Raw genomic sequence first — 25,716 nt, forward strand, 5'->3', positions numbered from 1 at the left:
CTTCCTGAAGCCAAATCCAGTAAAAGTAAGACTCACTTATTCCCTCTCACCTTCTCCCTCTTCCCCTCCATTGTAAAAGCTCTTTTTTATCTCTTCTCTGTGAGGTGATTTACTACATTCTACCTCTCCCTTTCTCTTTCTCCCAGTACATTCCTGTCAACACTTAATTTTCTTTTTTAGATCTCATCCCTTCATATTCAGCTCACCCTTTGTCCTCTGTCTCTGTCTCTACACACACACACACACACACATACACACACACACACACATACATACACACACATTCCCTCCAATTACCCTAATTCTGAGAAAGCTCTCATGAGTTACAAATATCATCTTTCCATGTAGATATGTAAACAGTTCAACTTTAATAAGTCCCTTATGGTTTTTCTTTCCTGTTTATCTTTTCATGCTTCTCTTAATTCTTATATTTGAAAGTGAAATTTTCTATTCAGCTCTGGTCTTTTCAACAAGAATGCTTGGAAGTCCTCTATTTCATTGAAATTCCATTTCCCCCCCGAAGTATTATGCTCAGTTTTGTTGGGTAGATGATTCTTGGTTTTAATCCTACCTCCTTTGACCTCTGGAATATCATATTCCCTTAGGATAGAATATGCTAAATCATGTGTTATCCTGACTGTGTTTCCATCATACTCAAAATTGTTTCTTTCTGGTTGCTTGTAATATTTTCTCCTTGACCTGGGAATTCTGGATTCCCAGGAATTCTGAATTCTGCAATATTCCTAGGAGATTTCTTTTTGAGATTTCTTTTAGGAGATGATTGATGGATTCTTTCCATTTCTATTTTACTCTCTGGTTCTAGAATGTCAGGGCAGTTTTAGTTGATAATTTCTTGAAAGATGATGTCTAGGCTCTTTTTTTTGTTCATGGTTTTCAGTTAGTCCAATAATTTTAAATTTATCTCTCCCGGATCCGTTTTCTAGCTCAGTTGTTTTTCCATTGAGATACTTCACATTGTCTTCTTTTTAAAATTCTTTTGTTTTTGTTTTATAGTTTCTTGATTTCTCATGAAGTCATTAGCTTCTAGTTTCTCCATTCTGATTTTTAAGGAATTGTTTTCTTCAGTGAGCTTTTGGACCTCTTTTACCATTTGGCCCATCCTGCTTTTTAAGGCATTCTTCTCCTCATTGACTTTTTCTTTTTTTTTTTTTTTTTTTTTGTTTTGTTTTTTTTTTTGAAGAATCTTGACATTTTTTTTTATTTAGCTTTTAACATTCATTTTCACAAAATTTTGGGTTACAAATTTTCTCCCCTTTTCTCCCCTCCCCCCCCAAACGCCAAGCATTCTAATTGCCCCTATGACCAATCTGCTCTCTCTTCTATCATCCCTCTCTGCCCTTGTCTCTGTCTTCTCTTTTGTCCTGTAGGGCCAGATAGCTTTCTATACCCCTTTACCTGTATTTCTTATTTCCTAGTGGTAAGAACATTACAGTTGATCCTAACACTTTGAGTTCCCACTTCTTTAGCTCCCTCCCTCTCCACCCCTTCCCTTTGGAAGGCAAGCAATTCAATATAGGCCAAATCTGTGTAGTTTTGCAAATGACTTCCATAATAGTTGTGTTGTATAGGACTAACTATATTTCCCTCCATCCTATCCTGTCCCCCATTACTTCTATTCTCTTTTGATCCTATCCCTCCCCATGAGTGTTGACCTCAAATTGCACTCTCCTCCCCATGCCCTCCCTTCTGTCATCCCCCCCCACTCTGCTTATCCCCTTATCCTCCACTTTCCTGTGTTGTAAGATAGGTTTTCATACCAAAATGAGTGTGCATTTTATTCTTTCCTTTAGTGGAATGTGATGAGAGTAGTCTTCATGTTTTTCTCTCACCTCCCCTCTTTATCCCTCCACTAATGAGTCTTTTGCTTGCCTCTTTTATGAGAGATAATTTGCCCCATTCAATTCTCCCTTTCTCCTCCCAATATCTTTCTCTCTCACTGCTTGATTTCATTTTTTTTAAGATATGATCCCATCCTCTTCAATTCACTCTGTGCACTCTGTCTCTATGTGTGTGTGCGTGTGTGCATGTGTGTGTGTGTAATCCCACCCAGTACCCAGATACTGAAATGTTTCAAGAGTTACAAATATTGTCTTTCCATGTAGGAATGTAAACAGTTCAACTTTAGTAAGTCCCTTATGACTTCTCTTTGCTGTTCACCTTTTCATGGTTCTCTTCATTCTTGTGTTTGGAAGTCAAATTTTCTTTTCAGCTCTGGTCTTTTCATCAAGAATGCTTGAAAATCCTCTATTTCATTGAAAGACCAATTTTTCCCCTGAAGTATTATACTCAGTTTTGCTGGGTAGGTGATTCTTGGTTTTAGTCCTAGTTCCTTTGACTTCTGGAATATCCTATTCCATGCCCTTCGATCCCTTAATGTAGAAGCTGCTAGATCTTGTGTTATCCTGATTGTATTTCCACAATACTTGAATTGTTTCTTTCTAGCTGCTTGCAATATTTTCTCTTTCACCTGGGAGTTCTGGAATTTGGCCACAATGTTCCTAGGAGTTTCTCTTTTTGGATCTCTTTCATGCGGTGTTCTGTGGATTCCTTGAATATTTATTTTGCCCTCTGGTTCTAGAATCTCAGGGCAGTTTTCATTGATAATTTCATGAAAGATGATGTCTAGGCTCTTCTTTTGATCATGGCTTTCAGGAAGTCCCATAATTTTTAAATTGTCTCTCCTGGATCTATTTTCAAGGTCAATTGTTTTTCCAATGAGATATTTCACATTATCTTCCATTTTTCCATTCCTCTGGCTTTGTTCTGTGATTTCTTGCTTTCTCATACAGTCCTTAGCCTCCATCTGTGCCATTCTAATTTTGAAAGAACTATTTTCTTCAGTGAGCTTTTGAATCTCCTTTTCCATTTGGCTAATTCTGCTTTTGAAAGCATTCTTCTCCTCATTGGCTTTTTGAACCTCTTTTGCCAATTGAGTTAGGCTAGTTTTCAAGGTGTTATTTTCTTCAACATTTTTTTGGGTCTCCTTTAGCAGGGAGCTGATTTGCTGTTCATGCTTTGACTTCATGTCTCTCATTTCTCTTCCCAGCTTTTCCTCCACCTCTCTAACTTGATTTTCAAAATTCTTTTTGAGCTCTTCCATGGCCTGAGCCCATTGAGTGGGCTGAGACACAGAAGCCTTGATTTCTGTGTCTTTGCCTGATGGTAAGCATTGTTCTTCCTCATCAGAAAGGAAGGGAGGAAATGCCTGTTCACCAAGAAAGTAACCTTCTATAGTCTTATTTCTTTTCCCTTTTCTGGGCATTTTCCCAGCCAGTGACTTGACCTCTGAATATTTTCCTCACACCCACCTCACCTCCTGATCCTCCCAGCCAGTGTTTGGGGTCTGAGATTCAAATGCTGCTTCCAGCCTCAGGGCTTTGGGCGGGGGCAGGGCTGCTATTCAGTGTGAGATTAAATTCAGATGCTCAGGTGGGGGCAGGGCTGCCTCTCAGGCTCAGTTCCCTCAGGGACTTTATGCACAGACCTTCAACAATGGATCCAGGCTCCTGCCTGCTTGGGGAGCTCTGGTCTGCCGCTTCCCCTCAGCTTCTGTCTCCCGAGGGGGCCCGAGCCATGGGGGCACCCCACTCCCCCCTCGACCCGCCAAAGGGACTCTCTCACCGACCCCCGTCACCTGTGGGTGGAGGTACTTGTGCGGCCGCTGGAGATCCCGTCCCTGAAGCCCGCTCGGATCTGTTCCTCTCGGTGCCGCGGCCACGGCAGGGCTGTACTCAGCTCCCAGTCCCGGCGCCCATTCCGCAGCACGAAGGACCTTTTACGAGAGGTTTGCAGGTCTCTCCGGAACAGAAATCTCCCTCGCTCCAATGTTCTGTGGCCTCTGGGTGCAGAATTCGCCGTGAGTTACTTCTTTGTAGTTGTTCTATGGGTTGTGGGTTCGGAGCTATGTGTATGTGCGTCTTTCTACTACGCCATCTTCCCTCATTGACTTTTTCAACCTCTTTTGCCATTTGGGTTAGTCTAATTTTAAAGGTGTTATTTTCTTCATCAGTTTTTGGGTCTCCTTTAGCAAGCTGTTGACTTTTTCTTGATTTTCTTGCATCACTCTCATTTCTCTTTCCAATTTCTCTGACTTGATTTTCAGAATCCTTTTTGAGCTCTTCCATGACTTGAGACCAATTTATATTTTTATTAGAGGATATGGATGTAGCAACTTTGAATTTGTTATCTTCTGATTGTGTTTTCCTCGTCACTATAGTAACTTTCTATGGGCAGAATTTTTTCCTGTTATTTACTCATTTTTCCACCCTATTTCTTGACTTTTAACTCTTTGCTTAAAGTAGGGCTCTGCTTTCAGGATGGAGGCCACACTGTCCCAAGCTTCAGGGGTTTTTTGCAGCTGGTTGTCAGAGATACTACTATAGACCTGTAAGTTTTCAGTTCTTCCTAAGTAAAAGATTTAAAGAAAGATGTGTTTTCTATCCTCCTGGCCTATGCTGTCATCTGTGAGCGACCACAAGCACTCTTTTCTGCCCTGGAACTGTGAGGAGGGTCCCTGCTGTGGTCACAAGCTCTGGTGTGCTAGTGCTCCTCCTTACTGGGACCCAGGACTGTGACCCAGATCTGAGTATGGGCAGAGGAACAGTCCTGCCCCCAGTGCTAGCAAAGGGACCCCTGTAATCTCCTTCAGATCAGTTGTTTGACCCTCTTTCACTGTGTGGGTCTGAGCTGGTGTGACTTGTTGCTACACTGTGCTGCACTCTCACCCAGGTGTGACACACCTTTCCTGCTGACCTCCTAAGTTGTCTTTGGCTGGAAAATTATTTCACCATGTCCTTTTGTGGTTTCTGCTTCCAGGAATTATTTTATAGCATTAGTTAAAGGTGTTTGGAGAGGTTTGGGGGAGGGCTCTGTCCAATAGCTGCCTTTTCTCTGCCACCTTGGCCCCATTCTCTCATTATCTCTTTTCCATTCCATAGGTATCAGAAACTTAGTTCCTATCTGTATTACTGATAGCCATCAACCTAGTTTCCCTTTGTTTTCCCATCCTAGCCAATCTTCAGGGTTCCTTCCAAGGAAGCTTTTGAGGAAAGAATTAGCTGGATTTGGTGATAGCTTTCATAAGATTACCAGGCCTGTAAGGCCCTCCAGATTCTTGTCTGAACCACTCTTCCTCTGAGTTTATTTTCCCCCTGGTCCCTTAGACCAAGGGTTCCTAACCTTTTTTGTGTTATAGACTCCTTTGGCAATCTGTTGCAGCCTCCAGATCCCTTCTCAGAATAATGTTTCTAATTATATAAAAAGAAATATGATTGCAAGTAAGACCAATTATATTTGAAATGGAGTTATCAGAATATTTTTTTTAAAAAAATCTTCATGGACCCCAGGTTAAGAAACCCTGTGTTAGACTTAATCCAGAGAAAGTTGTCTTATCCTTTTCATGTACTGGGAATTTTCCTACTCACTCTCTCTCACCTTTGCTTATCCATTCATTTCCCAAGTCTAGTTAATTTTGTTTTTGTATCCCAAATGTTTGGTAGTGGGAATGATTATGTTTTGTGCAGCATTTGTTTAGGATCATAGATTTGAGACTGGAAAGGCCTTTAGGAGTCATCTTTATTATTGGGAGCTGTCCCTCCTTCCTCCTCCCAACTTTCTATTCTCAGTTAGCAAGTAACATATACTTGTTTACATTTTGTTAAATACAGGGGATATAAACAGAAGGAAAAAACACTGTCCTCAAGGTGCTCAAATTCTGATAGGGTAGTCACTGGCAGGTAAGAAAAGTGATAGAGTGCTGGACTTGGAGTCAAGAGGACCTGAATTAAAATCCTGTCTCAGTGACTGAAGGCAAGTTACTTAGCATCTCTGTGCTTCAGTTTCTTTATCTGCATTGAATAGAAGTGACTTGTGTCACTGTGGTAGCTGAATATAGGATAGATTGAAGTGGAGAGAGACTTTAAAGTAGTGAGGTCAGTTAGACTATTGGCAGTAGTCCAGGTAGTTCTTGTATCACTTCTTCTGACATCAGTGGGAGCACTTGTGTTCTCTATCTAATAGTCTTTTAGGCAAATGTACATTTGAACAACTTGACCAGCCCATTGGAGTTGCACTCTCTGTGGTAGAATTTGAATACTTGACCATTGAGCTTGAGAAAGGATCTCAGTGTTGTACCTTATTTGCCAGGTGATCTTCAGAATCTTCCTAAGACAGTTCACGTAGAAGCAGTTGAATTTTCTAGCATGGCACTGTAGACTGTCCAGGTTTCATAGACATACAGCAGTGAGGTTAGCACAAAAGCTCTGTAGATCTTTAATTTGGTGGCAGCCTCTTCTCTCCCACGTTTTCCTTTGCAATCTCCCAAACAATGAGCTTGCTCTGACAGTGCATGCATTAACCTCATTTTCTATGTGTGCATCCCTGGAAAGTATACTGCCAAGGTAAATGAATTTATCCACAGCATTCACATTTTATCCATTTACTGTAATCGATGGTTCCACATAAAGATGGTGTGGTGCTGACTGGTGGAGAACCTCTGTTTTCTTGATGTTAATTGTCAAGCCAAAATTAGCACAAGCAGCAGAGAACTGATCCATACTCTCTTGTATCTCAATCTCAAAAACTGCACAATCATCTGTGAACAAAAGGTCACACCCTAACTCTCCCTCCACTTTAGTCTTGACTTGTAGCCTTTTCAAGTTGGAAGAATTTAACATCAGTGCAATAGCTGACCTTGATACTATTTTTGTACTTGATAAAGACATCTGACAAAATCATTGAAAAAAATGCTAAAAAGTATAGGAGCAAGCACAGAGTCCTGTTTTACTCCATTGGTGACTAGGAAAGCATGAGAGCATTGGCCATTGTCCAGAACCTGAGCAAGCATGCTGTCATGAAACTTGATGTTTAATACTGGTGAACTTTTCCAGGGAACCAAATTTTGCCATGATCTTCCACATGCCCTTGTAACTGATTATCAAAGGCCTTGGTCAGATTAATGAAGGTTGTATACAGACCTATTTTCTGCTCCTGCCATTTCTCCTGGAGTTGTCAAGCAGCAAACACCATATTAATAGTTACCCATTTCTGAAGTCACACTGACTGACTCTTGGGTAGATCACCATCTTTCAGGTGATGGATCATCCTATTAAGGAGGACTCTGGCAAGGATCTTGCTGGCAGTGACTCAGAGACACTCTCTTCTTCTCCGCCCCCCCCCCCCCCCCCCTCTTGTAAATCTCAGCTGGAATAGATCAGTACCAGGTACTTTGTTACATGAGAGGAGCTGAATGTCATTCAAAACCTCTTCTTCACTTAGAATTTCCACTACAGAGGGATTGACTTCTGCCTGAGGTTTACAATCAGTGGCTTCAGCATTGATTGATGACAGTCTGTTGAGAACACTATGGAAGTGTTCAGCCCATCTCTCCAGGATCAAGTCTTTATCACTAATCAACAGTGCTGTGTAGTTGAGATGCATCATAAATAGCCTTCAGGGCACCATAAAAGTGCTTTGAATTCTTACTATCTGCGTAAAATTGAATTTCACCTGCCTTCTTATTGAGCCAAGAATGCTGCATCTCTAAGATTTGCACTTTACTTTTCATGGGAGTTAAATGCTGCCTTCTTAGAGATAGGCAGATGTCCTGCTGGTAAACCCTGTGAAATTCTTGTTTTTCATTTAGCAGCTTCTCAATTTCCCCATCATTTTCATTAAACCAATCTTGATGCTTGCAAGTCTTCTGGTCCTGATGAGTAAATGCAGCATTGTATACCAAATCATTGAAAGCTTCCCATTCCTTTTCTGCTCCATTGTTGCCAACCATGTATTGGCTGTTTTCCCTCCAGATTAGCAACAAACTGTTCATAAATGGAAAAGTGTTCTAATCTGTTGACATTAAGTCCTCTGGTAGTCATCTTGCCTTGAGGCCACCACTTTTGTTGAATGTTAAATGTTTAGTTTGAGAAGATAAGTGTATAATTGGTCCAGCATTCTGCATATCACTCCAGTTATTCTCACTGTCTGTCTGTCTTCTTTACAATGACATACTCTATTAAATGCCAGCGTTTGCTGTGAAGATACATCCATGAAGTTTTATTGTGTTTAGTTAAGTGGAAGATGGTGGTGATGATGAGAAGGTCATGAGATGCATCAACTCTTCAGTAGTAAGTGATCATTGCCTTTGCTGTTTCTGACTACATTTCTTCCAAGGACTCCCTGCCATGTCTGGTACTCTGTGCCTACTTTAGCATTAAAGTCATCCAGAATTACAAACTTGTCCTCTTTTGGCACATTGCAAAACCTATGCCAGCTGCATGGCATTGCTTATCACTGCAGCCACTTTAAGTATCCAGCTCTGACTTTGATAAGTTGGCCTTCATTTGTCAGCCTTATTTCACTCAGGGCTGCTATTTGGATGTGACACCTGCTGAGTTCTCTAGCAACGAACTGTTTGTCATTCAGGTCTACTGGATTTCATGTTGTATGTAAGCATGCGCACCTTCCATGCTCACCAATGGTGAGTGGAACCATCTTCACAAAAGTTTTTGTACATTTTTTTGTTTTGACTGTAGGGTAGAGTTCCCACCTGCTGCATTAAGCAGTCCAGGGTTAGGTTAGGTGAAGCAGACAATTTTTAGGGCACCTTTTCTAGTCCCTTCCTTTCTCACACCAGGAAGTAAGCAGTGTGGTCCTCCACAAAAGCTGCTCAGACATCCAAGGGCTGCTGAATTCCACTGCTGCTTCATTCCAGTGAAAAGACAATCCTATGGTCTGGGATGTTGTGTGCAGGGTCATACCTACAGCTCACAGTGTATCTGCACCTGCTGCTTTATCACTTGCCTATTTCCACAGGATTTTGAGGTAGGTAGAAATGGTAAAATGGTATAGGTGATGTCTTGGCTCACACATAAATTGGATTTAAGTGAGGCAAAGTTGTGCAAAGTTGTCAGGCCCACTCTATCTTCCAGAGTCTTTGGAGTCTAGTGGCAAGGCAAAGGTCAAGACAATTGGTAGTGACTTGGGATGCCACGGATGACCTGGGCATCTTTCTCTAACCAGGCTCTCAGAACTCCATAGTGCCTGCTTCATAGTGCCTCCCTCATGACCCATTGGAAGAAATTATTCACATCCACCCATTCCCTTGGGTGAAGTCTTTGCATGCTTAGGGTAGATACCCGCCAACTCACTGACAGGTTTGAGGCCTGCTGGTTATCCTCAAGCTGATTTAGCTGGTCTGATAATCAGGGTGTGGCTGCTTCAGATGCTATAGCTTCTTTGAGCCACAAGAGAGAGTTAGGTGGCAGGTGGACACTAAAAGTGGAAAGCAGCTCTGAAAAGGGCTTGCCAGCCCTCACACCAGAGGTACCAGTCTTCCCTGACAACCTGTATGACCCAGCAGCACTATATATATATATAGCATATATAGCTGGGAATATAATTTCCCCTTGTGGAAGCTTTTGAAAGAAGGATTAGAGCAATTAACTATACTATTACATACTATTTCTTTAAGGACTCTTTTTTCTTACTCTACTGAAGTTAGTTTGTAGACATCAATATTTCCATAGTAGTTCCTGCTTTTGTAGATAACAAAGTATGGTGCAGGTGTGTGAGTGAGCCATGACTTTATATTTCTAGAGAACATGAGCACCAAATATGCAATTTTGTATTTAGTCAAATCTATGTTTTACAGACTAGTGAATAAAGTAGAAAACAGTCCACCCTTATTTGACCTTTAACTTCTCATTGCTTCAGACAATTCTCTAAGATTCCAAATTGCAGGGAAGATTAGCACCTGACCTATACTGGCTGTTGGTAAGAGGGAGTTTTCCCATCCAGGGAGTTCCTTATACCAAATTACAGGTCTTATTCATGGGGGAAAAAATCAGATAAGATAAATTCAGTTAAACACTTTCGTGTAAATGCTTTAAAGAGTGTAAACTCTGTATCTGAATCTAAACTGCTACTACAGTGATTTCTCTTTTTAGAAAGAAAGCCTTAGGGGCAGCTTTGGATATGCTCTTTGATTTCGCTTAGTATGGTGCCTGATACATAATAAGTGCTTAATAAATGTTTATTGATACAATATTAATTTATGGAAAGGTTCTTTAGTTCTTTGGTATGTTGTGTCTTGTATTCTTTCAATCCAACATACTGTCTAGTGACATTTCTCCTCTCCCTCCAGATGATCCTCCTTGTAGTTTCTTTCATTACCACATGTGGGCTACTAATTTAACATTTTCCTGATTTCTGGAAATGAGGTCACTTTTTTTTCTTTCATTTTTTCCTCAAATTTATTAATTTATTTGTTTTCAGTTTTCAACAATCACTTCCATAAGTTCCAAATTTTCTCTCCCTCCTTCCCCAAGACAGCATGCAATCTTATATGGGTTCTACACATGCATTCCTATTAAACACATTTTCACATTAGTCATGTTGCATAGAAGAATTAAAATGAACAGGAGAAACCATGAGAAAAATAAAACAAAAAAGGAGAAAATAGTCTGCTTGATTCTGTGTTCCGACTCCATAGTTCTTTCTCTGGATGTGGATGGCATTTTGCATGATGAGCCCTTTGGAAATGTTTTATTGCTATGCTGTATTGCTATGTTTGCATTGCTATGAAGGGCTAAGTCTATCAAAAAAAAGTCTTCATACACTGTGGCTGTTACTGTGTTTAATGTTCTCCTGGCTCTGCTCATTTCACTTAGCATCACTTAGTTTATATATGTCTCTTCAGGTTTTTCTGAAAGTCCACCTGATCATCATTTCTTATAAGCACAGTAGTATTCCATTACATTCATATACCACAACTTGTTCAGCCTTTCCCCAATTGATGGGCAACCCTTCGATTTTTAGTTCTTGACCATCACAAAAAGAGCTGCTATAAATATTTTTGTACGTGTGGGTCCTTGTCCCATTTTTATGATCTCTTTGGGATACAGCCTTAGAAGTGATATCGCTGGGTCAAAGGGTATGCACATTTTTGTAGCCCTTTGGGCATAGTTCCAAATTGCTCTCCAGAATGGTTGGATCAGCTCATAGCTCAGCTAACAATGAATTCGTGTTTCAACTCTCCCACATGTTCTTCAACAATCATTTTCTTCTTTTGTCATGTTAGCCAATCTGATAGGTGTGATGTGGTGTGGTACCTCAGAGTTTTGATTTGCATCTCTCTAATCAAGTGATTTAGAACATTTTTTCATATGACTGTAGATAACTTTAATTTCTTCCTCTGAAAACTGCCTTTTCATATCCTTTGACCATTTATCAATTGGAGAATGACTTGTATTCTTGTACATTTCACTCAGTTCTCTATATATTTTAGAAATGAAGCCTTTATCACAGACACTAGTTGTAAAAATTCTTTTTTTTTGTTAACACACAAACAGTAAAAGCATGTCTTTATTGATGAAACTACTTCTCTTTCTTTTATTTATTTATTTAGTTTTTTAATGTTCTACAATCACTACCAGAAAACTTGGATTTTTACCCCTCCACCTGTCCCCCACCACCCAACTCCATCCCCAAGACGCCATACAATTCTATATAGGATCTACATATGCTTTCCTATTGAATACGTTTTCACTATAGTCATGCTGTGTAGACGAACTAAAATAAATGGAAGAAATCATATAGCAAATCAAAACATAATACACACACACATATACAAACATGATCTGCTACATTCTGCAGATGAATTCCATAGTTCTTTCTCTGAGTGTGGAAGGCATTTTGTCTTAGAAAACCATTGGGAATTATTATTTTTTTTAAGTTCTTGCATTATTACAAAGTCCCAAGTCTGCCAGAAAAACTCTCACACATTGTGGTCGTTGCTGTGCACAAAGTTCTCCTGGTTCTGCTCCTTTCGCTCAGCATCAGCTCATATAAGTCCTTCCAGGCCTCTCTGAAGTCTTCCTGTTCATCATTTCTTATAGCACAATAGTATTCCATTACATTCATATACCACAGCTTGTTCAGCCATTCCCCAATGGATGGGCATCCCCTTGATTTCCAGTGCTTGGCCACCACAAAGAGTGCTGCTATAAATATTTTTGTACATGTGGGACCCTTTTCCATTTTTATAATCTCTTGGGGATATAGTTTTAGTAGTGATATTGCTGGGTCAAAGGGTATGCATATTTTTGTAGTCCTTTGGGCATAGTTCCTAATTGCTCTCCAGAATGGTTGGATGAGCTCACAGCTCCACCAACAATGAATTAGTATTCCAGCTCTCCCATATCCTCTCCAACATTTATAATTTTCCTGTTCTGTCATGTTTGCCAATCTTATAGGTGTGATGTGGTACCTCAGAGTTGTTTTGATTTGCATCTCTCTAATCAAAAGTGATTTAGAGCATTTTTTCATATGATTATAGATATCTTTAATTTCTTCCTCTGAAAATTGCCTATTCATATCCTTTCACCATTTATCAATTGGAGAATGACTTGTATTGTTGTACATTTGACTGAGTTCTCTATATATTCCAGAAATGAGGCCTTTATCCCTGAGATTAGTTGTAAAAATTCTTTCCCAGTTTTCTGCCCACACTTATTTCATGTGATTATGTATACTGTCACATTCTTGAAAGAGGAGCCATGCTTGTACGTGGAATTATAGTCTTAATCTATGACCCTGCTCTTGACTGTTTTGTAGAATGACAAGCAGTAAGTACATCATTGTGTCATGTGGTACAGCCATCCCTTTGGAAAGAGAGACTGTGTTTTGTGGGTAGGATCTACTTAGTTTACCATTGCTTTAAATTTTAGGAATTTATCTGTAGGTGAGATAATAAAAAGTTTAGAGCAGTGACATATCGTTTTATAAGGTAATGGTCTGTATCTGGCTTTCAAGGGGAGAAATCAACTAGAACTCTATATCTTGTGGGCTCGTTCCTCCTGTAAGCATTCCTTATACCAAGAGAAGGGGTCATTACTTTTTTGTCTTCACTGAGAAAACCTCTGTTTAAGTAGGAATCTCAGCTCAAGCATCTCAAGTCTCACCTTACTGCACTATTTTTGTAACTTCCCTGACTTTTCCACCATGGGGAAAACGTCATGATCCTGCAAGGATCCTATCAGCAGTGCTACTTCACCTCTTGTTACCTTCTCTTTCTCTGATTGGAGAGTAGAGCTGTGAATTCTAAAACCTTTTAAGGAGGGAGCTCAACTGAGACATCTCATTTTTCATCTGGATTGTACTATTTGGGGACTTATAACCACATCCCACTCCTACAACTTTTCTTTCCCTCCATCCTCCTAACTTTCTTTCATGTATTGTCTTCCTTCGTTACATTTTAAGCTCCTTGAAGGCAGAAACTACCTTTTTTTTTTTTTTTTGTATTTTCACCCCCATCACTTAGCACATTTCTTGGAACATAGTCCACACTTAAAATGATTATTATTGAGTCTTGACTATAATTCCATTTCTTTGAATGTAAAATGTTTAAATGCCTCATTATAGCTACCTTTTCTCAATCCCCCCAACCACATTGTGAAGTAATATGGTAGAAGCAAAAGAATATATAATTAAGACAATCCAATTCTGTGCCTAGAGGTTGGTTGTAAAATTAGGGAAATTTCTTTCTTTCCTCCTGATGCTTCCCATTTTATATTATACTTCCTTTCTTTATTCCTAGTAGCCTTTCACACATCACCCCCAGCCCCTCTTACCTAACTAGGTTAGTACATTATAAACAAAGGCCCTTTCATCACTGTGTTACTCTAACCGGAGGAGGAAGAAGCTAGGTGGTGCAGTGGATAGAGCAGGAGTCAGGAGGACCTGAGTTCAAATCTCACCTCAGACACTTGACACTCACTAGCTGTGTGACCTTGGGCAAGTCACTTAACCCCAATTACCTCATCCTGGGTCATCTCCAGTCATCCTGATGAATATCTGGTCACTGGATTCAGATGGCTCTGGAGGAGAAGTGAGGCTGGTGACCTGCACAGCCCTCCCTCAGTCAAAACAAAGTCAAGTGCAAGTCATGTCATTATTTCTCTGATGGCATGGTCTTCTTTGGCAACAAAGGACGAACACATATCTGGAAGTTAGGGGAACTCAGTGGTCAGATCTAGTATCATGTTAAAGGAAACATCAGTCAACAAGAATTTATTAAACCTTTACTGTGTGCCAGACAGCGTGCTCAATTCTAGGGTCACAACAAAAGTAAAAAGCATGGTCCCTGCTGTCCTAGAGCACACATTCTAATGGAGACAACATGCAAAAAAAATTGTATATAAATAACAGCTATAAGAATCTTGATTGAGTAATTTGTATTGAATAACTTTTAAGAGAGGATGATTTACTAAGTGAAGAAGTTAGAGGGAGTATCTGGCAAGCGTGAGCAGAGTATTCCTCATTCTTCCACCATGCCCAGGCTAGGTCTGGGTCCTGGACAGACTAAAGTCCATGGTAGGTGGGAGTGATTATTTTTCAGACCAGTTCCTCTTTCACAACTCCTGTTACACCAGAAAATATACAATAAATATGCCACTTTGCCTTAATGAAGACCTGAAGTTTATTTGTGGTAATGGGTGTTGTAAGGGTTATAACTTTTAAGTTATTGTGAAATGGTACAGTTTTCTGCATTCTCATTGTTTCACAAGGAAGAAATAGCATAGAAACAAAGTCAAAATTTACGTTATGCCCAAAATATCCTGTAATGTATCAGTTGTGTTGGGGGGAAAAATCATATTTTTGAAACACATTATGGCAGGGCTGACCATTTCACTTCCATACTCATAAAAGTCCTTTTGTTACCTGTTACCTCTGCTATCAGATATATTGTTTGGTATTAGAGTCTGTCACATTGTTTCTACCCCACTTTTTTGGGCTTGTTACACATAACTCCACTTCACACATGTCCCAGCCATATTGCTTCAGACTTAACCTCTTTGAACCTTTTCCTTCATCTTTAAAGTGGGAGTAATACTTGAGCTACCTACCTTACAAAACTGTTAAGCACTTAGAGTTTAAAATGAGCTTATAAATGGTTTGGTCATTTTTGAAGGTTTTATGTTATGTAACAATGAACCATGTTTTGTTAATTATGTGTATTAGTATTATGTCTTTCTCCTAAAACAACTAACTACTGCCTATTTTGTGAACTTTGGCAATTGTATCTAAATTTCCCAGACTTATAAGTTGGGAACATATAAGCTGCTTTAGATAATAATGAACAATGGGAGTATATAAAGTATTTGTTTAAAGATACTGAGTATAGAACCTCTCTTATACTTTTTGCCCTACAGTATGTAGCAATGAACTCAAGTCCAAAAATTAATTATTAGGCAGAATGCCATGCCAGTTAGTAAGGTAGAGAAAGAAGCTGGCCCCAGATTGTGAAGGCCCTTGAAAGAACAAATGAATAAAAAAGCACTTATATACCTAATACTGTGATGAGGAATGAGGATATAAATACAAAAGCAAACACATCACCTCAACTAGCTTCCTTTCTAATGGGGGAGACCACACACAAAGGGTGGAAGCTTTGGTCTTAAGGTTTGGAGAAGGTCAGTCAGTCACCAAGGAGTTATTAAGCAACTACTGTGTACCAGGCACTTTGCTCTGGGAATACAAAGAAAAGCAGCTAGATGTCCAAGTGGGTATAAAGTGAAGTCTGGAGTCAGGAAGCCTAGAGTTAGGAAGCTTAGAGTTAAAATCTAGCCTCAAATATTAGCTGTGGGACTTGGGGCAAATCACTTAATTTCTCAGCCTCAGTTTCTTCATTTGTAAAATGATAGTGTTTGTTTGATTTGATTACTATTACCAAAGCTACAGGTCAAAAGAGGGGGGAGAGGTTACTCAGAGCTATATATCCTGAAGATTTCTAGAGGCCCCAAGAGAGATAGAAAGGCCAGTGGTGGGAGGCCTAGCATAAAGATGGGTTGAGAACAGTTTGGTGGGTCTGGGTACTTTAGTAATGGAGAGCTCTCTCAGGGTGGGAGCTAGGTTAGAGGCAGCAAGCATTTGGAATGGTGATGGCAGAATAGTAGAATTGTGGTTGATCTGGAAATGAGTAGATCTAACAATGGAGAACTCTTACCAGTCAGAGAACAGTGACCCAAGGCAGGAGCTCTAGAGAAGTGAGACCTTTACCTTGAAGGCAAGTGGAGCCACTGATGATTTTTGAGTAGAGATATGTCATGGGAATATAATATGGTAGTAATCAAAAGAATCATTTGGAGTTGAGAGATTTAAAGGCTGTTTTGATTAGCCTAGGTGAGTAATGAGGGCCTGTTCTTGCAGTAGGGTTGAAGGGGAATAGAGATCTTAGGTGAAATTGTTAGGAGTATAAGATGGTAGGGAGAAGGAAAAGTCAGAGACAATGCCAGTATTTTCTGGGTCAACACACAGTTTAATAAATCCTTCTTCGATTGATTTGACTTTGTTAAAATTAAACATAACACCTTTTGGTCATAAGATATTTCACTTATATGTGTGAAACTTTAAATAGTTAAATTGCTTTCTACTTTCCCAATTTATGTATTTCATTTTTCTTAGTCTCATAGTTTATCTTTTATATAAATTCTTAAGGTGTTTATACTAAGTGGAACAGCTAAATCAGTGCCTTCAGCTGTGTTATAGTCGATCAAATAGCTGAATAATCTATTGTCAAGAATTGTTGATCTGTTTCTGTAACTTTTCCAATGTTTATCATAGTTATGATTTTCTAAATGTTTTGCATTTTTACAGTCTTAAGGTTTAAGATAATTGTTTGAATTGAACACAGTAATAGTTTGTATTTGAAGGTACATTTTATCTAATTTACCTACATTATTGTTAAGTTGGTATGAAAAGTAAGTAAGGATTCACTAATAATTTTTAAATGTTCTGACTATTACTTTCATCAAAGACTTGTGGTATTTGTCAGCATAGAATCTCTCTTTAAACATGGAGATCAAGGTTAAGTGACTTGTTTATGGTCAAATAGTGTCTAAGGCAAGAGATGAAATTAAAATCTTCATTAATCTAGCTTTTAAAACACAGGCTTCCACTTATCTGTCAAGAAAATTTTGCAAACTCATTTATTTTTAGTCAATGAAATAAAAGCAAGCATTTCCATAACATGTAGAATAAAAAAAGTTGATTGCAAATCTGTTATGTACAACTTGTTTTTCCTTTTAAATATAAAATAAAGTTATCATGTAACTTTCTTTTTTCCCCTATTTTCTCTCTCCAAGATGGTTACTGTTAGACACAGATGTGGGGGGATTGTGTATATATATATATGTATATATGTATATGTGCAATCACCCTATATATACTTCTGTTTATCAGTTCTTTCTCCAGATGTACATAGTGGCTCCATAAAGTTTTGGGTTTTTTTTTTTTGTTAATTTGGGTATTTATAATAGTCAAATGACTTAGTTACTCAAAGTGGTTCCTAATACAATACTACTGTTATTGTATACAACATTCTCTAGCTTCTGCTCATTTTGCTCTTCATTATTTTGTGCGAGTCTATCCATGTTTGTCTAAAATTAATAAAGTCATCAATTTTTATATAGCACAATATTTATTATGTGATCATATACTACAACTTGTTCAGCCATTTCCCAATTGACAGGCATCCCCCCAGTTTTCAGTTCTTTACCACAGCAAAGAAAATGGCTATAAATATTTTAGAACATATAAGTTATTTTCCTTTTTTACTAATCATCTTTGGAAATAGGCCTAGTAGTGGTATTGCTGGGTCAGAGGGTGTAGGCAGTTTAACTCTTTTGCCACAGTTCCAGATTGCTCTCCAAAATAGTTGGATCAGTTCACGGTTCTGCCAATGGTGAATTAGTGTCCCAATTTTTCCATATCCTCTCCAATAGTTGTCACTTTGCCCTTCAATCATTTTAGTCCCATTTAAAATAACTTTTGACAGTATAAAATAAATGCCTGGGAGTTACATCTGCCAAAACAAACCCAGGAACTATATGAACAAAATGATAAAAAGCTTTTTATACAAATAAAATCATATTTAAATAATTGGAGAAATGTTCATTGTTCATGGATAGGCAGGGCCAATGACAATTTTACTTAAACTTATATATTCAATACCATCCCAATTAAATTACCAAAAATATTTTATTGAATTAAGAAGTAATAATAAAATTCATTTGGAAGAACAAAAAGTCAAAAATAATCAAAGGAACTAATAAAAAAAATGGAAAGACAGGAGGTTTAGCAGCCATACAAGATCTTAAACTATATTATAAGGCAATAATTATCAAACTGATTCTTGCTAAAAAGTTGAAAGGTGGAGCACAGTAGAAATAAAATTTACAGCTGCAAATGAATATAGTAACCTTGTATTTGACAAACATAAAGATTTAAGAGAAGGTGGAGATAAGAATTCATTATTTGGTAAAAATTGTTGGGAAAACCTGAAAGCATTCTGGCAGAAATGGGGCATAGGCCAGAGTCTTACACCATTTACCAAAATTTTGTTAATTTCTTAAAGTGGTAGTTTCATTTGTTACTTAAACAGTAAAAAAGCATAGCATGCCTAGTAGCAATTGCTTAAGGACTCTGCAAAGGATGAAATATTTTCAGATTGGAATTTGTTTTGCTTAAAATGATCTTAAACCCACAATGATCTCCATAATTCACTATGGACAAAACAGAAGAAGATAATTTTAAACCGCCAGACATCAGTACATGAAATAGTTTTATTCTCTCATTCTGCATATGCTACACATATATCAACTTTTATAATAAGATTAGAGATGTATTCCTGTGGAAAGAAGATATTTGCTCCCAAAGATAAGGTTAAAATGTTAAGTTAGAGCCCTGAATTTTTAATCAGAAAAGCTGAACTTATGCCTTCGATTTACTTATGTGACCTTGGGCAAGTCACTGTTGTCTTATTGGTCTGTGTTTCCTCATACATAAAATAAGGGAATTGGACAAAATAACATCCAAAGATTCCTTCTTGTCAAATTCTGATAGTACTTTGATATATCCTTTTAAAAGTTTAAAGAAAAGAATGTAAAGAAAAAGATTTCTAATTAGAATATTCGTCAATAAAAATATTACACTGGAAAAAATTAAAAGTGAATTTGTTTTCTAAATCGAGCTGCAGTCCAGAAAAAATCAAATTTGTATCTTATTGGGATATTCTTTGGTTCTGGTACAGTATGAATGAATGAAGCACATATTAAGCTCTTATATGGTCAAAGCACCAGCTACTGGGATACAAATAGAAAAGTTAGTCCTTGCTGTCAGGGAGCTTACATGCTAATTGGGGAGACAGCATTTATGGAAACTTTTAGCTACAAATCACATGGTAAGGTCCCATGGTCCTTAGGGTACAGTGGCAAAAACAAATTGTAATGTGCTTCCTTTAATGTTATTTCCATTGATCAAATACCATCAGTTTCTGATGTTGAATCATTTGTTAGTGCCAAAGACTTTGATGACAAGAACTTTGTTTTCTTCAGTAGCTGTGTCAGAAACAGTTGCCAGGCTGCATCTCCACATGGTTTCCTTTCCAGGATGATTTTGGCTGCAGGCATGGAATTATTGATGATGCAAAATGCCTTGTGTTCAGGGTCTGAAGGTGGTAGTGATAGTTTCACTTGCCTGGCAATATTGCCTCCTCTTCTTCCTCCTTTAAAGTGCCTTGCTACTTAAGCTAGGCTGACATGCCTGCCCTGGCAGTTGGTTGGCAGTTGATCCAACTTAAGGATCAACCAGAAATTGTAATTTTGATTTCCTAAAGTTCCTGGCTTTAGCTCTAGGAAGGAACACTATAGAATGGCAGCCAGAAGGCCTGATATCTCTAATCTTACATCTTTTGTATTACCTTGAACAAGACATGAACTTAATATTTCATGGGTTTTAATTTCCTCACTATTTCATGAAGAAGCTTTATGATTCTGTAAGAGTTTTCTTGTTCCTTTTGCATCTGAACTTTTGCTTTTTTGCTGTTTAAAGATTAATTTCATGGTTTTTCACTATTATCATAGCCTGCCTACATTATCTGCTAAAGAAAATAATAGGCAAAGGTGAACATAGAGAATGAGAAGAGTGAGTCAGAAATTGATAGGCTACAGAATAGTCTTTAATTGGAAATTTGTTTAGTTTAGAAATAGGTTTAGTAGTGAATTTGTTGTAATACAATTTTAGTATGTTTTTGAAATTGCTATTAGTAGACCTCAGTTTTGGAGCATTCCTCATTTAATTTGTTAAATATTATTATTGATGTTTTATGGGTTGGGAGAATTTAGCAGCACAGTGACTGTAAGAGATCCTAGGTCTCAGAGTTTTCCATGGTTTAGCCTGCTAAACTGGTTCTCAAGAATTTTGTTACCAAAGTATAGCTAATGAATTGTTAAAACATTTAGTGATTTTGTTAACATTTAAACTTTTGCATTTTATGTAATCGATATGTTTTTTCCCTCCTCAGTATGTTTTTGGAGATTTTACTCCTGATGAGTTCAATCAGTTTTTTGTGACTCCTCGTTCTTCTGTTGAGGTAAGATCTCTATTTTGTATATTAGGCATATTTAATGATCTCATTTTAAGTTTTTACTTTTTTGATTAAAAAGTTTAAATTATATTATTTAATCATATTATTTAATTATATTAATTATATTATATAACATTGTAATATAATTATATATTTTAAAATTATTTATTATATAGTCATAAATATAATATTACTTATTTAATTATATTATAATTATTTAATTATATTATTTAAAGATTAAAAAATTCTTATTTTCCAAACATGAAAACTGGTTGAAATTTGGACAAAAAAGAAAGGAATATTGGGAAAAATCATAATAATGAATAAAATACACAATATATTCTCTTCATGGAATTTATATGTGTAATATGTATACAAACACCTATATTAGTCACAGTCTGAGCATGGATACTTTTTTTGTTCAATTTGGCTTGTAGAAAACAAATGTGTTTTATTAGCAATGTGTTTATTTCCCCTTCATTTGTATAGCTAGCTGTTTCAATTAAAAAGAAAAATTCTCTTTGAAATCTTAGTTTCTGTAATTGCATATGGCCTTCTTATATATTTAATACCCACCTAACTGAAGCTAGCATTAATTAGACAATTTGATTCTAAATAAAACAGGTTGGAAAGTGGATAGATTGTTGAGCTTGGGGTCCTGAAGACTTGGGTTTGAATTCTGCCTCAGAGACTCAGTTGTTGTGACCCTGGGCAAGTCACTTAACCTCTTTGGGCTTCCATTTCCTCTTCTCTAAAATAAGGGTAATACTTGTAATGAGAATCAAGCAGTAAGATAATGTGAGCAGAAACAATTTGTAAACAAAGCACTGATGAATGCCAGTTGGTGTGACTTCTTCAAAGGCAAGAGTGGCAACCCAGTAGAGCAAACTTATTGCATATGTTTGTGAACAAATTATGTAGGAATCTCTTTATTCCCTTATTTTCAGATTCTTTCATTTTGTTGTGTCATTTACCTTCCCTGTGTGTTTTTATCTTAGAATGAGAATTGAGTAGTGGCACTTAACTAGTTAGAATAGAAATTGAGAACAATTGTCCATATATGTAGTGCATGTAGTACCTTATTACCTTTCCATTAAAAAAAAGATACTTAAGTTGTAAACAGAATTACACTAATGTGTACAGATTCTTACTTTTCCACCTACTTTTTATTTTTTATTCAGTAGATCTACATTAAGGATGCCTTATTTATGTGAAGCACTTTTCTTTCATTTTTTCTCATTTGTTTCCACCTCAGACATTGTAGCCACCTAAATAAAGCTCCCCATACTTCTGTACCAGTCATAAAAACAACTGACACAAATTCCATCAACTAGGAGGTAGAAAGGGGGAGGGAAGGGCATGTGTCTGTACCATGCTTTTTGACTTGCCCTCCTGGATTCCATTTAGTCATTCACTGTGGAGAGCTAGAGTAAGATGACTCATTTCTTGCTCTCTATTCTACAGAACAATCATGTATCTAACCATAAGCTTCCTTACCTAAAAGCCCTCCAGGATGTAAGTGTTGTTCCAAAGGGACTGAGGTGAGCCTAGAGATTGTCGAGCACCCTCATTTTAAGAGGGAACTCAGATGCAGAGAAGTTCAATGACTTGCCCAAGACCACACATTTGTAGCAGCCTCAGGGTACAATCAATCCTTGGCCCTGTAACTCCCACTCCATTGCCTCTTCCAGATTGCAACTTAACATCTTTTCTTATTTCCTACTAACTGTTCTGTGACTTTGTACTCTTATTCATGAGGGTACAGGACTGGGTAGGAAAGCATGACTATCAGCTTCAGAATAATACTTTGTAACAGAAAAATAATGCATACTCTACTGATGGTGGATTGGTTATGGCAGTAGCTCGTCCAAATACAGTATCAAGCAACTGATACATCTAGTGGTATTTTAGTAGTATAAGATTTTATTTGATAAAAAAACATATTAAAGCACCAAATAGTCCTCTAAAATTGCTTCCTTAAATTATTATGCTATTTTTATATATGCAGCTGTTACATAGGAAAGTACATGGGAGGCAACCCAGGTTTTCTAGTTGTGATAAAATAAATTATGTTATAATAAAGTGTTGAAATTTCTTGAATTAAAAAATATTTCAAATGTGTCTGCAGCTTCCACCATATAATGAAACAATTTTGTGTGACACTGAAACCTCAGAGGAACTACATGATGGTAAGTTAATTTCTTACTTTTAATTTTTTAATTCATTCAAAGTTTTCCCCTCTTGTATATTCTAGATTTGTATACTCTGTACTCTTGCTTGGCAGGTTGCTTCCGAAATATTTCTTACCTTGTTTCTTAATAATCTATTTTTGTTGTGTACTGAGCAAATTGTATGTCTTATGACTGTTCCATTTTGAAAACAACTCTTGCTTTAGAGTAAGGCATGTAGTGGTTAATTCTTTCTTTTTCCCTTAACAGTTCTCAGTGTCACAGGTATGTATCATCTTTCATTGCCATCTTTCCTCTTCCTCTGAGGTTTGTCACAGGGTTTCTTGCATTGATGGTGATGTTGCTAGGTGCAGGGGCTTGCTAATCTTGGAGCATGTATGTGTTCATATTGCTGGTGAGTGGTAGCTTGGGTTGGCTGTTCTCATAGATTAAGCCTGTTATTGCCATGTTGGAAATTTTGGTATCTTGTTGGCCTGCCAGTTTGTTGCTGTCTTGTCACTTGAGTGTGGGTCGTTTGTTTCTTTACCTGAGCTGATTTTTGTAGACCTTGTTTATTGAGATAGGAACACCTTGTTGCTTTTATAGTATACCATTTTATTACACTGAAGTAGGTGCTGTAGGCCTGATGTCCCTTTTGAGTCTGGCAGAGAGTTCTAATTTCTCTAGTGTTTTTAGTTTGGATCACTTTTAAGTTTCCTATTGACCTCTAAAAAAACTGTCAACCAGAAATTTCCTTGAAGGTTTAAGGAGGTAACACTCATATAGAGTTCTCAGAATTAAGGGATATAAATGTATACTGTCCAATTCATAGTAATGTATACTTTTTATAAAAGTCAGGTCAAATTATTGGGCTAAAATAAAATTTGAAAGTGATTCCAGCTTAAAATCATTCAACCTTATTAAAAGAAACGAGATGGAAGAAAACAGAAAAACAAATTTTATTGATATCTGCTTGGCTTGTGTGAAGTTCTAGGAAGTCAAAACTGTAAGAGACATTCTACTCATTGATAATTAAGAAAATAAAACAAGAATGCTAAGAGATATTAAATTGCTAGAATGTGATCACTGACTAAACTGTTCACCTAGTAAATCTACCACATCCCCCTACTGGAGGTGTTAGTCAAAAGACATATCAGTAAAGGAGAAAGCTCTCCTAATTATGAACCACATTTAGGTGTTTTTGTTTTTTGTTTTTTTTTTTTTTAAAATAACTTGCTTGGACATCACCACCCTTTAAAGCTGCGTGTGACTAAATGAATTTTTCCAAATACAGGTATAAATGGCTTTATCTAAAATGACTCCACTTACGTGAAATTCTTTGAGGCCTTAGCAGATGGGTCTCAAGCTTAGGGAAGAAGACAGGAGGAAATATCCTATCTTCTGCACTTTAACATGGAATTCTTTAAAACATTGCTTCTTAAACAGATTAAAAGTCATTTTTAAAAGAACATAGATAAGCACAGACTGACTTTTTATGTAGATCTTTTTTTCCTTTTTAAAGAACCTATTGTAGTAAGCCTGGTTTACTGGCTTTCAACTCTCTTAATATGCTCTACAGTAATGGATCTGTTGTTAGTGGATTCAGGGAAATGGTACATTTACAGAGTACTCCAAAATTCTCAGTGTATTTTTAAGTTTTTAGTAGCTTAAATATATATATGTAAAAGCTTTAGCAGAGGTTCCTAAAGTGGGCGTTACCACCTCCTAGGGGGAGCTGGAATGTTTTGGGGAGGTGAAGGTATGGTAGTAACCTCCGGTACAATTGGGGAGCATTAAATTTAGAAAGTTGTGGAAGCATCAGGAAAGAAGATAAAATTTTGAAAAAAAATTCATACATGTTTCATCTGTTGTGTAACAGAGTTAAAGTCACAGTGATTACATTATTTTCCAAATAAATTCACAAGATGCAAGTTATAACCGATCAGTGGTCAAGTCTACTGACAGGTCTTAACAAGCGACGGCTGGCAGACAAGCATATCTCACATTGTTGGGAAGTCTAACACACATTGGCAGGAATATGTACATGTTTAGGATATGATACTATATATAAATGATTACAAGATTCAGTATTGCATCATCAAAATTTCAATGCAAGAAAAACCCCACAAGTTTACAATAAATTATTAAATTTAAGATGTGCCATTAAAAAATATCTGTATTTTTGAAATGATGTAAATTTTTTAAAAAAATTAAAGGGTTAAAGAAAGTAAATATCCAGAGAGTGTGCTCAGTAACTTTTTTTAGAAAGGGGGTGGTAGGCCATATATATTTGGGAACCTCTGAGCTTTGGTAACTTTAAGATTAACTAAGACTTTTGGGGCACCTTGTATATTATCATGTGATTTCTAGTGGTGAGTATATAGTTTGAAATTGTTATAAGCCTCATACAGTTGTTTCTCAGAAATTTTAAAGCAGCTTTTGGTTAAATTTTCTAGTATTTTGAAAGGGCACTAAGACTTTTTCTTTTAAAGGAAAACTGCTGTTTTATAGCACTATTTGAAATTTGTTACTATGAATTTATTTCCTCCAGACAGAAAAAAGCCATTTTCAATAAAAATCAATTTATAAGAAGTTGACTTCACTAAAACTTAAATGTTTTTGTCATTATTTGAGGTGTCTTTCTATTTTCTAGAAAACTTGACTGCCTAACTATCTTGTTTGCTCATTTAACTTTCACCCAAAATGTGGGTTTTAGGAAGAGATTTTTTCTTGGCCCTCTTTTCTTCCCTATCAGTATATTGGATTGATAAATTGGGCTTTGTCTTAACTTTCTTGCCCTTCAGTGTGCATGAGTATGGCCGTTATGATAGAAACATGATGAGCAATTCAAGCTAACTAGGCAGGGCAGGTGTGTCTTGTTCCCTTCTAATGTTAATAATCTAAACACTTTTAATGCTCAGTCAATATTTAATGATTGAAATGATCACAAAGTTCCATTAATGTTAGACCACATTGTACATCTGTATTTACTACACAGTAGCCACTTTTAAAATTGAGAATACACATGCTGAAGGAGCTATTTCTGCCTCTTATGAATAATCCAAATCCTGCTCAAGCATGACAGCGCATACTAATTCTTAATAT

At 37.2% G+C, this 25,716-nt stretch overlaps 1 protein-coding gene across 4 annotated transcripts in view; it reads left to right on the forward strand.

Moving 5' to 3' along the window:
* The window catches only part of USP10 (ubiquitin specific peptidase 10), a 73,925-nt gene that overhangs the window by 14,370 nt on the left and 33,839 nt on the right, over positions 1-25,716 (forward strand). For 2 of the 4 annotated variants that reach the window (XM_072636214.1, XM_072636217.1), the window contains exons 2-4: positions 20,381-20,449; positions 22,572-22,632; positions 22,882-22,896. In XM_072636214.1, the coding sequence (XP_072492315.1) occupies positions 20,381-20,449; positions 22,572-22,632; positions 22,882-22,896 (145 nt within the window). The remainder of the gene's footprint in view (positions 1-20,380; positions 20,450-22,571; positions 22,633-22,881; positions 22,897-25,716) is intronic. The other 2 variants (XM_072636215.1, XM_072636216.1) reach the window with 1 other exon arrangement.

Source organism: Notamacropus eugenii, chromosome 1, assembly GCF_028372415.1.
Source record: "Notamacropus eugenii isolate mMacEug1 chromosome 1, mMacEug1.pri_v2, whole genome shotgun sequence".
NCBI classification, from domain to species: Eukaryota; Metazoa; Chordata; class Mammalia; order Diprotodontia; family Macropodidae; genus Notamacropus; species Notamacropus eugenii.